Source organism: Callithrix jacchus, chromosome 1, assembly GCF_049354715.1.
Source record: "Callithrix jacchus isolate 240 chromosome 1, calJac240_pri, whole genome shotgun sequence".
Classification (NCBI taxonomy): Eukaryota; Metazoa; Chordata; class Mammalia; order Primates; family Cebidae; genus Callithrix; species Callithrix jacchus.
Genome location: NC_133502.1, coordinates 107,140,195 through 107,152,367, shown reverse-complemented (window position 1 = coordinate 107,152,367; position 12,173 = coordinate 107,140,195). Strand labels below are relative to the sequence as shown.

At 37.9% G+C, this 12,173-nt stretch overlaps 1 protein-coding gene across 25 annotated transcripts in view; it reads right to left on the bottom strand.

Annotated features, from left to right (window-relative positions):
• Positions 1-12,173, bottom strand: part of KANK1 (KN motif and ankyrin repeat domains 1) — a 230,269-nt gene that overhangs the window by 63,812 nt on the left and 154,284 nt on the right. For 22 of the 25 annotated variants that reach the window (XR_013533553.1, XR_013533557.1, XR_013533560.1 and 19 more), the window contains one exon: positions 2,707-2,826. Coding sequence is in view for 17 of the 25 variants with exons in the window: in XM_078368000.1 (XP_078224126.1) it covers positions 2,707-2,743 (37 nt within the window). In the remaining 8 variants the exon portion in view is untranslated. Of the gene's footprint in view, positions 1-2,706; positions 2,827-3,510; positions 3,631-12,173 lie in introns of all 25 variants that reach the window. The other 3 variants (XM_078368022.1, XM_078368032.1, XM_035304410.3) reach the window with 1 other exon arrangement.

The following is a 12,173-nucleotide window of genomic DNA, read 5'->3' as shown; positions in this document are numbered from 1 at the left end:
TAACAGAGCGAGACTACATCTCAAAAAAAAAAATTTGTTCTATGAGTGTCATGTATATGGTGCAAATACATTTGCTTTTGTATATACATATGTGTATATATACATATATACAGACACATACACATATATATGTTTGCATACATATTACTGTCTATGATAGCGCTCTAATTAGATTTGTTTATAGACATACAGGGGTCATGGTGACTAGAATAAGTAAAAAATCTTCCCCTGCACAGTCCAGATCTACCTGTCTGTGGTAACAATTAATACTCTGACACCCTGAAAGTCACAAATCAGAGAGCTTTCTTTTGCTTTCAACCTCAATGCCCAAACCTGTTAGGCAGGGTACCAGGTGGGAAAGGAAAGTTATAGCTTGCTTATTAGATCTCAGGAACAAAGAAAAATGTTAAATACAGAACAAACCAAGCGGGAAAGGAATTACTGGGGTAGGTACCTAAACCCATGAAGAGAGGATTTTGCCCAGGGCACTAGAAGGTTGAGGTCTTGAGGAACCAAGAACCTTAAGCACTCCTTCCCCTAAATGTGTGAATGGAAGTAAATGGAGGGTAGAGGAGGAAACCACATCATCAGAGGCAACTAAAACCTACCCACTACACTTGAAATTTCATGTTTCAATCTCCTTTCTCATCAAATACCTTACTAGAGAAAGACATCATAATTCTGATTTTTCTGAAATGGAGCCTAACTCTGTCACCCAGGCTGGAGTACAGTGGCGCGATATGAGCCCACTGCAACCTCTGCCTCCCAGGTTCCAGCCATTCCCCTGTCTCAGTCCTCCAAGTAGATGTGATTACAGGCGTGCACCACCATGCCCGGCTAATTTTTGTATTTTTGTAGAGATGGGTTTTCACCATGTTGGCCAGGCTGGTCTTAAACTACTGACCTTGGGTGATCTGCCCCTTTGGCCTCCCAACGTGCCGGGATTACAGGTGTGAGCCACCACCCATAATTGATTTTTCTTACTTCACTTAGGGTAAGTCCCTGAACTTCTCTGTGACATTACATAGGGATGATGATGAGAGTAAAATAATAGCTTAACCTCATGGGATTATTGCCAAGAACCTGCTCGGCTGGGAGACTCCCACCCAGGCGGGCTGAAGGCATTGAGAGGCAGACACCCAGACAGCATAACAGAGTGGATCTATCTGGGGACCAACAGCCTGAGAGCTTGCGGGGCTGACAACTCTCTAGGACTGAAGGCCCTATGGAGCAGAGATTCATCCACACATTTATGTGCTCTTTGACAGGTGATTCTCATTAATACACAAGTGTTCTACAAACACATATAACTTCAGAATATACCAAACAGGCAGCAGTTATCCACCTACCACTAATTACAAACTACAAGGTATCCTCCATAAAGGAGCCATGAGGGCAGGGCAAACTTAATATTTCTCAACGGACTGTTGTGAGGATTAAGTATGAAAATGCAGACAAAGTATTTTAGGAACCATGGTGCATGTTAAAGGTTCAATGAATGTTAGATATCATCATTCATGTCTTTATTATTGATAGCAGTCCCACAGCAGAATCTATAAAAGTCTCAAAAAGTTGGGCAGTGAAAGGTAAAAAATGGAATGGACAGGGAAAGATCAGTTGTCCCAGAACAAACAACTGAGTTTATCTGGGTTTGGGTTATAGTGTTCTGCCCATAGGAGATACTTGCAGCTGAGATTTGCCAGAATAAAGTCACATTCATGGGCTGGGAATGCCCACTTTAGATGTCTCCTCCTGCTTTTGTCTTCAAAAAGTGCTTGGCGGCTTACATAGCTCCTGTGAGTATGTTTCTGGTGCACTCACTGGTCCTAAACCAGCAGGTGGATATACTTACCGATTATTTACATGTGGAGAAATACTCCTGCCCAATATTTCATGCTTAGTGCTGGAACTAGGACTCAGATTCAGGTTTCCTTGCTCCAGTTCCACACTTACTCTAGTATATAATGTTGTCATTTGAGGGTGTTCAGAGCCAGAAGAGGTAGGACTCTGGACTCAGACGATCAGAAAAAAATTCCGTATAGACGATTACTGTTCTCACTCATTCAGCTATCTGGCAGATAACTGAAAAGAGAAATGAACACCCCGCATGCCATTTTGGGAGGATCTTCTCTGCATTTTTTGTACAGATTTATCCCAAGTCTCACAGAAGCAATATTGGAACAGATAGTGAAACTATGTAAGTCTCTAATACAATCAAAATAAGAATTCAAATACACATCTTTATGATTCACAATATGGCTTGTTGCATATTCTTCTCTAAGAGAATCACTTTACTGAATATATACTTCTCTTTTCCCCTTTCTCTTTGTTTAGCAACATCAAACAAAAGCTGCTTGGGAGTGGATGCTAGGAATTGATTTTAAGCATCCAAACTCATTTCCTCCCTCCTCATTCAATCCCTCAGAAAGAAGTGCAAGAGAAGTATTCATTACATTTGCATCAGCATTCAGGATTTACATTTGTCTTTCAACACTTCAAGAGAATTGACTTGAGTAATAATTTACCCAACTGATTTCAGTGCATAAAGACTCTAAGATAAAAGCAAATTTTCCAAGAGAGTAAAACAAAATTCCAATGGATCCCAGTTATCTAGGCAACTTGCTATTATCCATTCATAAGAGAAATAAAAAATCAGTCTGAGAAAAGACATACATTTAACACACACACTCCAGAACATAGGGTTACCTGAGGCACTGCCATTAACCTTTGTGGTGTGAGCCATGCTGGCTTGAGTCCAATGATAGATCCAGAAAGGAGACAGGAGTCACGCAAATTTTATGCATCAAGTTTCCAAAGGCATTCAACCTGAAACAATAATGAGAGCCCCATCAAAATGGATCGTTAAAAAATATGTACAACAATAAAACTTAGACTTCTGTTTATAAAGATGACTCCTGACAGAGAGCAAATCGGAATGCAGGGAGAAAGACTGGGGATCCAGGAGGTGACTACATTGGACTTGGCAGTATGGAGGTAACACCCACAGATGTACAAGTGGCTAGATACTGAAAGGAGGTTCTTACACATAATACTGTATGGGAAACAAAATTGGTTCTCTAGAAATATAATTATTTTAGGAAAGTGGTCATCAAATACAAATGACCTCCCAAGGTGTAGCACTCTACAACACTCTACAAAGTATTTTTGGTTTTTAGGCCTATCTTCCTTTCCAAATTCTAGTTCAAAACGCTCATTTATTCAACTGCAATTTCAAAGCAATTCCTGCACCAAATGTTTACATTTTTAAAAAGATTAACTTCATGGAAATTCTTTTGAGATATCTGAAGTCTTTTTACCAATGCCTCTTTCTTATATGCAACCACCTTTCTAAAGCACAGATCTGATCCAGTCAATCCTTCTGCTCTTGAAACAAAAAAAATGTCATTTTCTCCCACTGTGCTGCTGGATAAACTTCAAATTGTTAGAGGCATTCAAACCAGAGCAACCCCATCTTGAATAGGGACTAGATAAAATAAGGCTGAAACTTACTGGGCTACATTCCCTGGAAGTTGGGCATTCTTAGTCACAAGATGAGATAGGTTAGCACAAGATACAGGTCACAAAGACATTGCTGATAAAACAGTTTGTGGTAAGGAAGCCGGCCAAAACCTACGAAAACCAAGACAGTGATGAAAGTGATCTCTGATGGTTCTCACTGCTCATTATACACTAATTATAATGCATTAGGCATGCTAAAAAACACTCCCACCAGCACCAGGACAGTTTACAAATGCCATGGCAACGTCAGGAAGATATCCTATATGGTCTAACAAGGGGAGGAACCCTCAGTTCCAGGAATTGCCCACCCCTTTCCTACAAAACCTATGAAAAATCCAACTCTTATTTAGCGTATAATCAAGAAGTAACTGTAAGTGTAATCAGCTGAGCAGCCCATGCTGCTGCTCTTTCTATGGAGTAGCCATTCTCTACTCTTTTACTTTCTTAATAAACTTGCTTTCACTTTACTCTATGGATTCACCTCTAATTCCTTCTTGTGAGAGATCCAAGACCCCTCTCTTCAGGTATGGGTCAGGACCTTTTCCAATAACAAAATGATAGAACATGTCACACAGTTTGAAAACACTGGGGTCCATGTCGGACAATATATTCATTTTACATTGATTTTTCTATTTAAAAGTCACCCGAGATTGCTATAGTCAGACTTGGGTTTCAATCACAAAATTTAAAACCAAAAAGAAGAAAAAAAATGAAAAAGAACACTGTTTCCCCCTTGCTTTTTGTAAATGCCTTCCAAAAAATACTGGAAAACAGTAAACACAATAGTACATATAGAAATTCCATTTCCATTGTGCCCAAACTCTGACTCTAGACTCATGAAATCAGAAGAAATTGGGTGAAACAAATTCCAAGTTGAGAATTAAAGTGTCAATTCAGAAACCCACATGACCTCCTAAAAAAGAATGCTAAAATAGTATCTGTATACACTGATTTTAATGCAGCCATTGAAATCCTGTAAGTTTTTAATAACATGATAAAATATTCAAAGTATGTTGGTTAAAAGAAAAACAAAACTGTATACTATCCTAAACCTACTTTTATTAAAAATATGTATGTGTACACGTACCTATTTAACTTAAATGATGAGAAGTTAATGCATCAAAATGTTCACACTGTGGTTGCCCCTGGGTGATAAAATCACAAATTTTAGCTCTTTCCTCACTTTTTTAGTAATAATTATTAAAAATAAATACTTAGGCTGGGTGCAGTGGCTTACACCTGTAATCCCAGCACTTTGGGAGGCCAAGGTGGGTGGATCACCTGAGGTCAGGAGTTCAAGACCAGCCTGGCCAAGATGGAAAAACCTCATTTCTACTAAAAAAAAAAAAAAAACCCACAAAAATTAGCTGGGCGTAGTGCTATATGCCTGTAATTCCAGCTCCTCAGGAGGCTGAGGTACCAGAATCGCTTGAACCCAGGAGGCAGAGGATAGCGGTGAGTCGAGATTACGCCACTGCACTCCAGAGTGGGACAGAATGAGGCTGTCTAAAAAATGGAAAAATAAATATTTAGACCCTTTCTTTCGATGTTGTTTTATTTGCTTTAAAACCATCAGGAAAAGAAAGGAAAAGGTATTTTTAAAAATGCCATGCAAAAAAGGAAACTATCAGGCTACAATCATGAAGATTAGAAGGGATCAGAAATACAAGTAAATAAAAAGGAAGGAAAAGAAAATGGCTGCTTGCTCTAATCACATAGGCTGAAAATTTCTTGCCACTTAGCTAGTGAAATTTTCCTTATTGTTTAAATGAGTTTGCACCACAGTTCAAAGCTAACTACCATGAAAGCAACCTGTAAACTCAAAAGAACCCTTTCTTTCTTTCTTTTTTAAACAGACTGCTTCTGACAAGCCTGCCCTCTGCATGGCTTTTCCAGCTACACTGACTAGCACTGGGTTTACCTAATGAGACAAGATTCTAAACCGTCCACTCCCTGCTGATCCTCAGTTTCAGGCTGGTGGCACACCAGGAGGACAGGCCAGCTCCAATGTTCCTGATGAAAGGGCAATCACCTGACATTCTCTTGGAAACAGAAGGATTGGTTCAAGTCTACAACATTGAACTTGGAGAGCAATAACCTTTGTGTGCACAGTCAGTGCTGGCTGAATCAAAAGGAAGGCTTTAGGGATAGAGTAAACATTATCTTTTAAGAATAGGAGTAATGTCTATAAATATCTGACAAATGCAGTTTTATTTAAAAAAAAAAAAAAAAAGTGGTGACTGGGAAGACCAGAGAGGGAGGTTTGGGGAAATGAAGGGGCAAAGGAAAGAAGCCCAGCTTCTGGAATATTCAACTAATTATACTTTTAAAAGCTAATAACCACAAAACTCCTAAGCTAAACCCTGTTTACTGGCCCCTTGCTAGCCTTGTGTGTTTGCACTCTTGCTCCATAGTGGCTTGTAAATACCACCATGTAAAACCTTGAAGGCAAACAGAAGACAAGAAGAGACAAGCTACATGTGCTGGGTGGGGGTGAATGAAGTATGTGTCAAGGTATTTGGATGGAGATGTGCCCAGAATCTTCCTAGTCAAGCTTAATAAATGTTGGTCCAAGGTCCTCTCCTGTTATTGAAACTTTTTCATCTGGCAGAAGATCTTTTTATCAGATCCAAAGTGGTGCCTCCCACCCTTCCCCAAACTGAATAAAACCAAATAAATAAAACCAAAGTGGTGCCTCCCACCCTTCCCCAAACTGAATAAAACCAAAATAAGGAGGAAGCCTAAAATTAGGAACTATAAGCATATTACTGGTAAAATAACAAGACACTGTCACTGGGTGTGGACCCTGGCAGTGTTTGTGCAAAGAGAACCGTTGTATATTATGTATTGATTTTTCTCAGTTATTCATGCTGACAGGTGGCCTCAAATTGTGAGGCCTCATTCTTCTCAATGCTATGCAGATTCTTATGTCAGTGCATTGCATAAACCAGAAAAGGTCTGGCCACAGTCCATTCCTCTGTTACAGATCGATAAATTGCTTCTTTTCTCCCTCAGAGGAGAGTGCAAACCACTAAATCTTAAGTGGTACAATGGTGGCTTAGTTCTGCTAGCTAAGGGAAAAAAAGCATTCCTTTGAAAGGATTTAGGAAAATACATCACCAGAGAAAGAATTTGTCTTTGTCTCTATTTCAGGAGACTGAAGGATACTGAAAGAACACTTTAGCAGATCGCCAAATATGGTACAGTGAATGACGGAAACAGTCCATGAGCTGACACCATACATACATCAGCTAAAATGATACAAATACGAAAAACAGCACACTAGAACTTTGCTAAAAATATACCATGCAAACAAGTAGTTAGATAAAATTGAGATTTGATATCCACTCTAAATATACTCTCTAAATATAGTGGCATTTGATAATTTAACAGTAATATATAAAGTATATATATCTATATATATACACTCTCGAGAGTAATATACTTTATATATTACTGTTAAATTATCGAATGCCACTATCTCAGTTAGAACCAATATATACTTTATATATTATTGTTAAATTATCGAATGCCACTATCTCAGTTAGAACCAAGATAATGCTGATAATATTGATAGTACTATTGATGGCAATAATATTAATATTGATAGCTAATATTAATTAATTCATCTCTTACTACTATTAGTTATTGAAATATAAAATGTTACCTACTCTAAGGTGCATCATTATTTTAAGTACTACTAGTAAAAAAAAGATGTCACCAATTAAACAATAAAATGCTAATTAAGAATTTACATTCATTGTAAGACACATCCTCGTTTCAGAGGTGATATGTGAAAAACATAGCTTACAACTGATGAAACTATTACATTCAAGGGACTTTTAAAAGCACTTAACAGTTATTACCTTGTTTAAACTTCATGGCAACCCTAAAAAGTACTACCCCTTCTCTCCATTTTATACATAAGAAACAAGCACAGGGAAGTTTTAGAACTTGCTCATATCACACAGCTAGTATGACAGCACTGACATTTAAAGCTGGGCAATTCGTCCCTAGAGTCCTTGTGATTATGTGACTTAGAGTGAGGGCACTATTGTTTTAACAAATGAGAACTTAGGGCATAAATGAGTGATGCCCTTTTAAGACAGTCACCTTAGTTATGTATATGCTTACTGCAAGGAGGCTGTGCTGAAATCCTTTTTAGATAGAAAGCTGCATCTTGGAATTTTATGTTTATTTTTTTTGAGATGTAGTCTTGCTCTGTTGCCCAGGCTGGAGTGCAGTGGCACAATCTCAGCTGGCAACATCTGCCTCCCAGGTTCAGGCGATTCTCCTGCCTCAGCCTCCCAAGCAGCTGGGATTACAGGTGAGCTTTAGTTGAGATGGGGTTTCACCATGTTGGCCAGGTTGGTATATATTATGTTTTTAAAGCAATTGTATTTGCAACCTTATTCCTTGGAGTAACATACATAAGAGCCTGAAGTACTTGTATGATACACAGGAAATGTTTCTCAGTACTTCACCAGCATAGTCTTTTCTAGACTGCACACAGTATTAGTAGAGCAGGCTTGATTATCAATCTTATTCTTTATATGAATGTCAACTGTTTCGTAAAATCAAATATTTTCTAAACTGAAAACAAAAACAAAAACTCTACCAGGTGGTAGGTTCTAAATGCAATGGTAGAAGTTTCAAAAATGCATAAAACTAGGGCAGGATATTAGAACCAGAATCTTACCACTCAAAATAACAATTATATTTTTAAAATGCAGATGAAAAAAAAGTAAAAAAAAAAATACAAAGATAAAAAATAAAAAAAAATGTAGATGAAAGCTGGCTTCACTCCTTCCCACGGAATAATCAAAATAAATATACAGCATCGAGATTATCACCAGCAATCTCCCAGAACTCATGAAAGAGCATGGGTCAGTTTCTAGTGCCATAGAGAAGTTAAAAAAACAAAACAAAACAACAAAACTCCAGTAGACAGTAAGAGAATCAGATTTTCATATCTGTGACACCCTTTCCCCAATCTGCCTGGTATCAAGCACATGTGAAACTTCCCCCAACTCAGATTCTACATTGGAAAAAGTGAGACTAAGGTGGGCACATAACTTGCCCACCATCTTGGCTTCTTTGGATGCCTCAACCTATGAGAAGCATCAGGAATGCCTGAAGGGAGACACCACCCTGAGGACAGTCAGAGGGAAACTGGGGAGGTGGGATTACCATCTCCAGCCCTGGAAGCTCTGCTCTGTAACTCAACCAAAGGAGATGCCAAATCAGAGTGGCTGTTCAACGGCACTACACTGTAGGAGGTATATTCCACAGGTCTCTTGGGCATGAACCCCTAGCCAGCCTGTCCATACCACATGGATATCTCTCCTTTGGAACTTCCCCCATTCCAGCCAGGCAATCCTCTGATCCTTTGCTAGAACAGAGGCAAACCTGGGGTTTTAGGTACCATTTAGTGCTAAAAAAGAGGCAGGGACTTAGCGGGAAAAATGTGTTAGAAATTCAACAGATAAATTACAAAGAATCTCTAAGCAAACATAATCAGTAAAAACCAAAATAGACTAGAGAGAGAAGATTGGAATAAATAATAAATCCTTCAGTGCAACAACACAGACACATCCACAAGAACATGGAACCATGACCTCCCCAAATGTATAAAGCAAGGAACCAGTGACTGACCCTAATGAGATATTGATTCATGAGCTCACTAACCAAGAATTCAAAATAGTAGTTTTACGGAAACTCAGGGATCTCCAAGATAACACAGGAAAGCAATTCAGAAATTTACCAGAGAAATTTAACAAGGAGAGTGAAGTGATAAAAAATCAAATGAATCTTGAAACTGAAAAATATATTTGCTAACTGAAAAATTTATTGGAGGCTCTCAACAGCAGTATGGATCAAGCAGAGGAAAGAATCAGTGAACCCAAAGACGGGCTCTTTGAAATTACATATAGAAGAAAAATAAAATAAAATGAATGGAAAGGTATTACATAAAGATTGCCTATAAGATATAGAAAATTACTGCGAAAGACTAAATCTAAGAATTATTGCTGTTCAAGAGAAAGTTGAGCAAGAGCAAGAGATAGAAAAAAGATTACTCAATAAATAATAATAGAAAACTTGCCAAAATGAGAAAAATATAAATATCCAGATAGAGGAAGGTCAGAAAACACCAAACAGATTGGACCCAAATAACACTACCCCCAAGGCATGTAATAATCAAACTCTTAAAGGTCAAGGACAAAACGAGGATCCTAAAAGCAGCAAAAGGGGGAAATAACATACAAAGAAACTCCACTTCATTTGGCAACAGACTTCTCAATGACCATATAGGTCAGGAGGAAGTGGAATGTTATTTTCAAAGTGCTGAAATAAACAAAAACCCTGCTATCCTCAAATACTTTATCTAGCAGACAGCAGACCTATCCTTCAACTATGAAGGAGATATAGTCTTTTTCTGACAAACAAAAGCTAAAAGAATTCACCACCACTAGCTCTGTCTTACAAGAAAAAAAAATGTTTTTCAATCTGAAAGGAAAAAACACTAATGTGCAAAAAGAAAACATTTGAAGGTATAAAACCCACTGGCAATATTAAGTAGAGAAAACCCTAGAATATTCAAATATGATTACTGTCATGTGCAATCCACCCATAAGTTTACTATGAAGCCTAGAAGATAAATCTATCAAAAACTATTAAAGCTACAGCAACCTGTTAAGAGATAGACAATATAAAAATATGTAAATTGAGACCAGCAAAAGTAAAAATGTCAGGGGATGGAATTAACGATGGAGAGTTGTTTTTAAGTTTTTTATGTATTCTTTTTTTGTGATCTAAGACAGGGATTTCCAATCCCTGAGCCATGGACTGGTACCGGTCTGTGGCATGTTGAGAACCAGGTCACAGCAGATGGTGAGCACAGGCCAGTAAGCATCACGACATCACTGATCTGCCTGAGCTCCACCTCTTGTCAGATCAGCAGTGGCATTAGATTCTCACAAGAGTGCAAACCCTACTGTGAATTGCATGTGTGAGGGATCTAGGTTGAGTGTTCCTTATGAGCATCTAATGCCTGATGATCTGAGGTGGAACAATTTCATCCCAAAACCATCCCCCCTGTCCTGTCTATGGAAAAACTCTCTTCCATAAAACTGGTCCCTGATGCCAAAAAGGTTGGGGACTGCTAATCTAAGATAAGCTGTCATCTCTTAAAAATAATTTGTTATATCTATAAGATGTTTTCTATAAGCCTCATGGAAACCATAATGTAAAAACCTAAAATAAACACACTAAAAAATAAAAAAAAACTAAAACATAGAACCAGAGAAAGGCAGCAGAAGAGGAGTTAGAAAACAACCAGAATACAAGAAACAAAACAGCAATTCTCCACTCAGAAATTTATCAGATAATTTTAACAAAGAGATTAACACTATTTAAAAAATCAAACAGAAATCTTGGAACTGAGTAATACATTTGATGGACTGAAGATTCAGCTCTCAAGTACATAAAGCAAATATTAATAGATACACACACACACACACACACACACAGAGAGAGAGAGAGAGAGAGAGAGAGAGAGAGAGAGAGAGAGAGAGAGAGAGACTGTAATACAATAAAAGTGGAGGATGTCAAATACCCCACTTTCACCAATGAACAGATCATCTAGACAGAAAATCAACAAAGAAACAACTGAGTCAAACTACACATCAGACCAAATAGGTCTAACTGCTATTTATAAAACACTTCACTCAACTATTCAGTATACATATTCGTTTCATCAGTACATGGAATAATCACCAAAATAGACCACATTTTAGGCCACAAAACAAGTCTCAACAAATTTAAAAAAGTAGAAATCTGGCTAGGTGAGGTGGCTCACACCTGTAATCCCAGCACTTTGGGAGGCCGAGGTGGGCATATCACCTGAGGTCAGGAGTTCTGGACTAGCCTGGTCAACATGGCAAAAACCCTGTCTCACTAAAAATACAAAAATTAGCTGGGCATGCTGGTGCATACCCATAATCCCAGCTACTTGGGAGGCTGAGGCAGGAGAATCACTTGAACCCAGGAGGCAGAGGTTGCAGTAAGCCAGTAAGCCGAGATCTTGCCACTGCACTCCAGCCTGGATGACAGAGCAAGACTCCATCTCAAAAAAAAAAAAAAAAAAAAGAACACTTTGGAAATTATACAAACACATGGAAATTAAACAACATGCTCCTGAACAATGAGTTGATGAAGAAATTAATAAGAACATTTAAAAATTTCTCAAAACAAATAAAAATGGAAACACAACATACCAAAATCTATGGCATAGAGCAAACACAGTCCTGAGAGGGAAGTTTATAGTAATAAACATCTACATCAAAAAAGTTGAAAGACTTCAAAAAGACAACCTAACAATGCACCATCTCAAGGAACTAGAAAAGCAACACTAAACCAAACTCAAATTTACTAGAAGAAAGAAAATAATAAAATTGGAGCAGAAATAAATGAAACTGAGATGAAAACATTATAGAAGATCAACAAAACAAAACTTTAGTTTAAAAACAAAACAAAAAAAAAAAAAACAGACAAATCTTTAGCTAGACTAACAAAAAAAAAAAAAAAAAGAGAGGACCCAAATAAAATTAGAAATGAAAAAGATACATAACAGAGACCACAGAGGTACAAAGAAT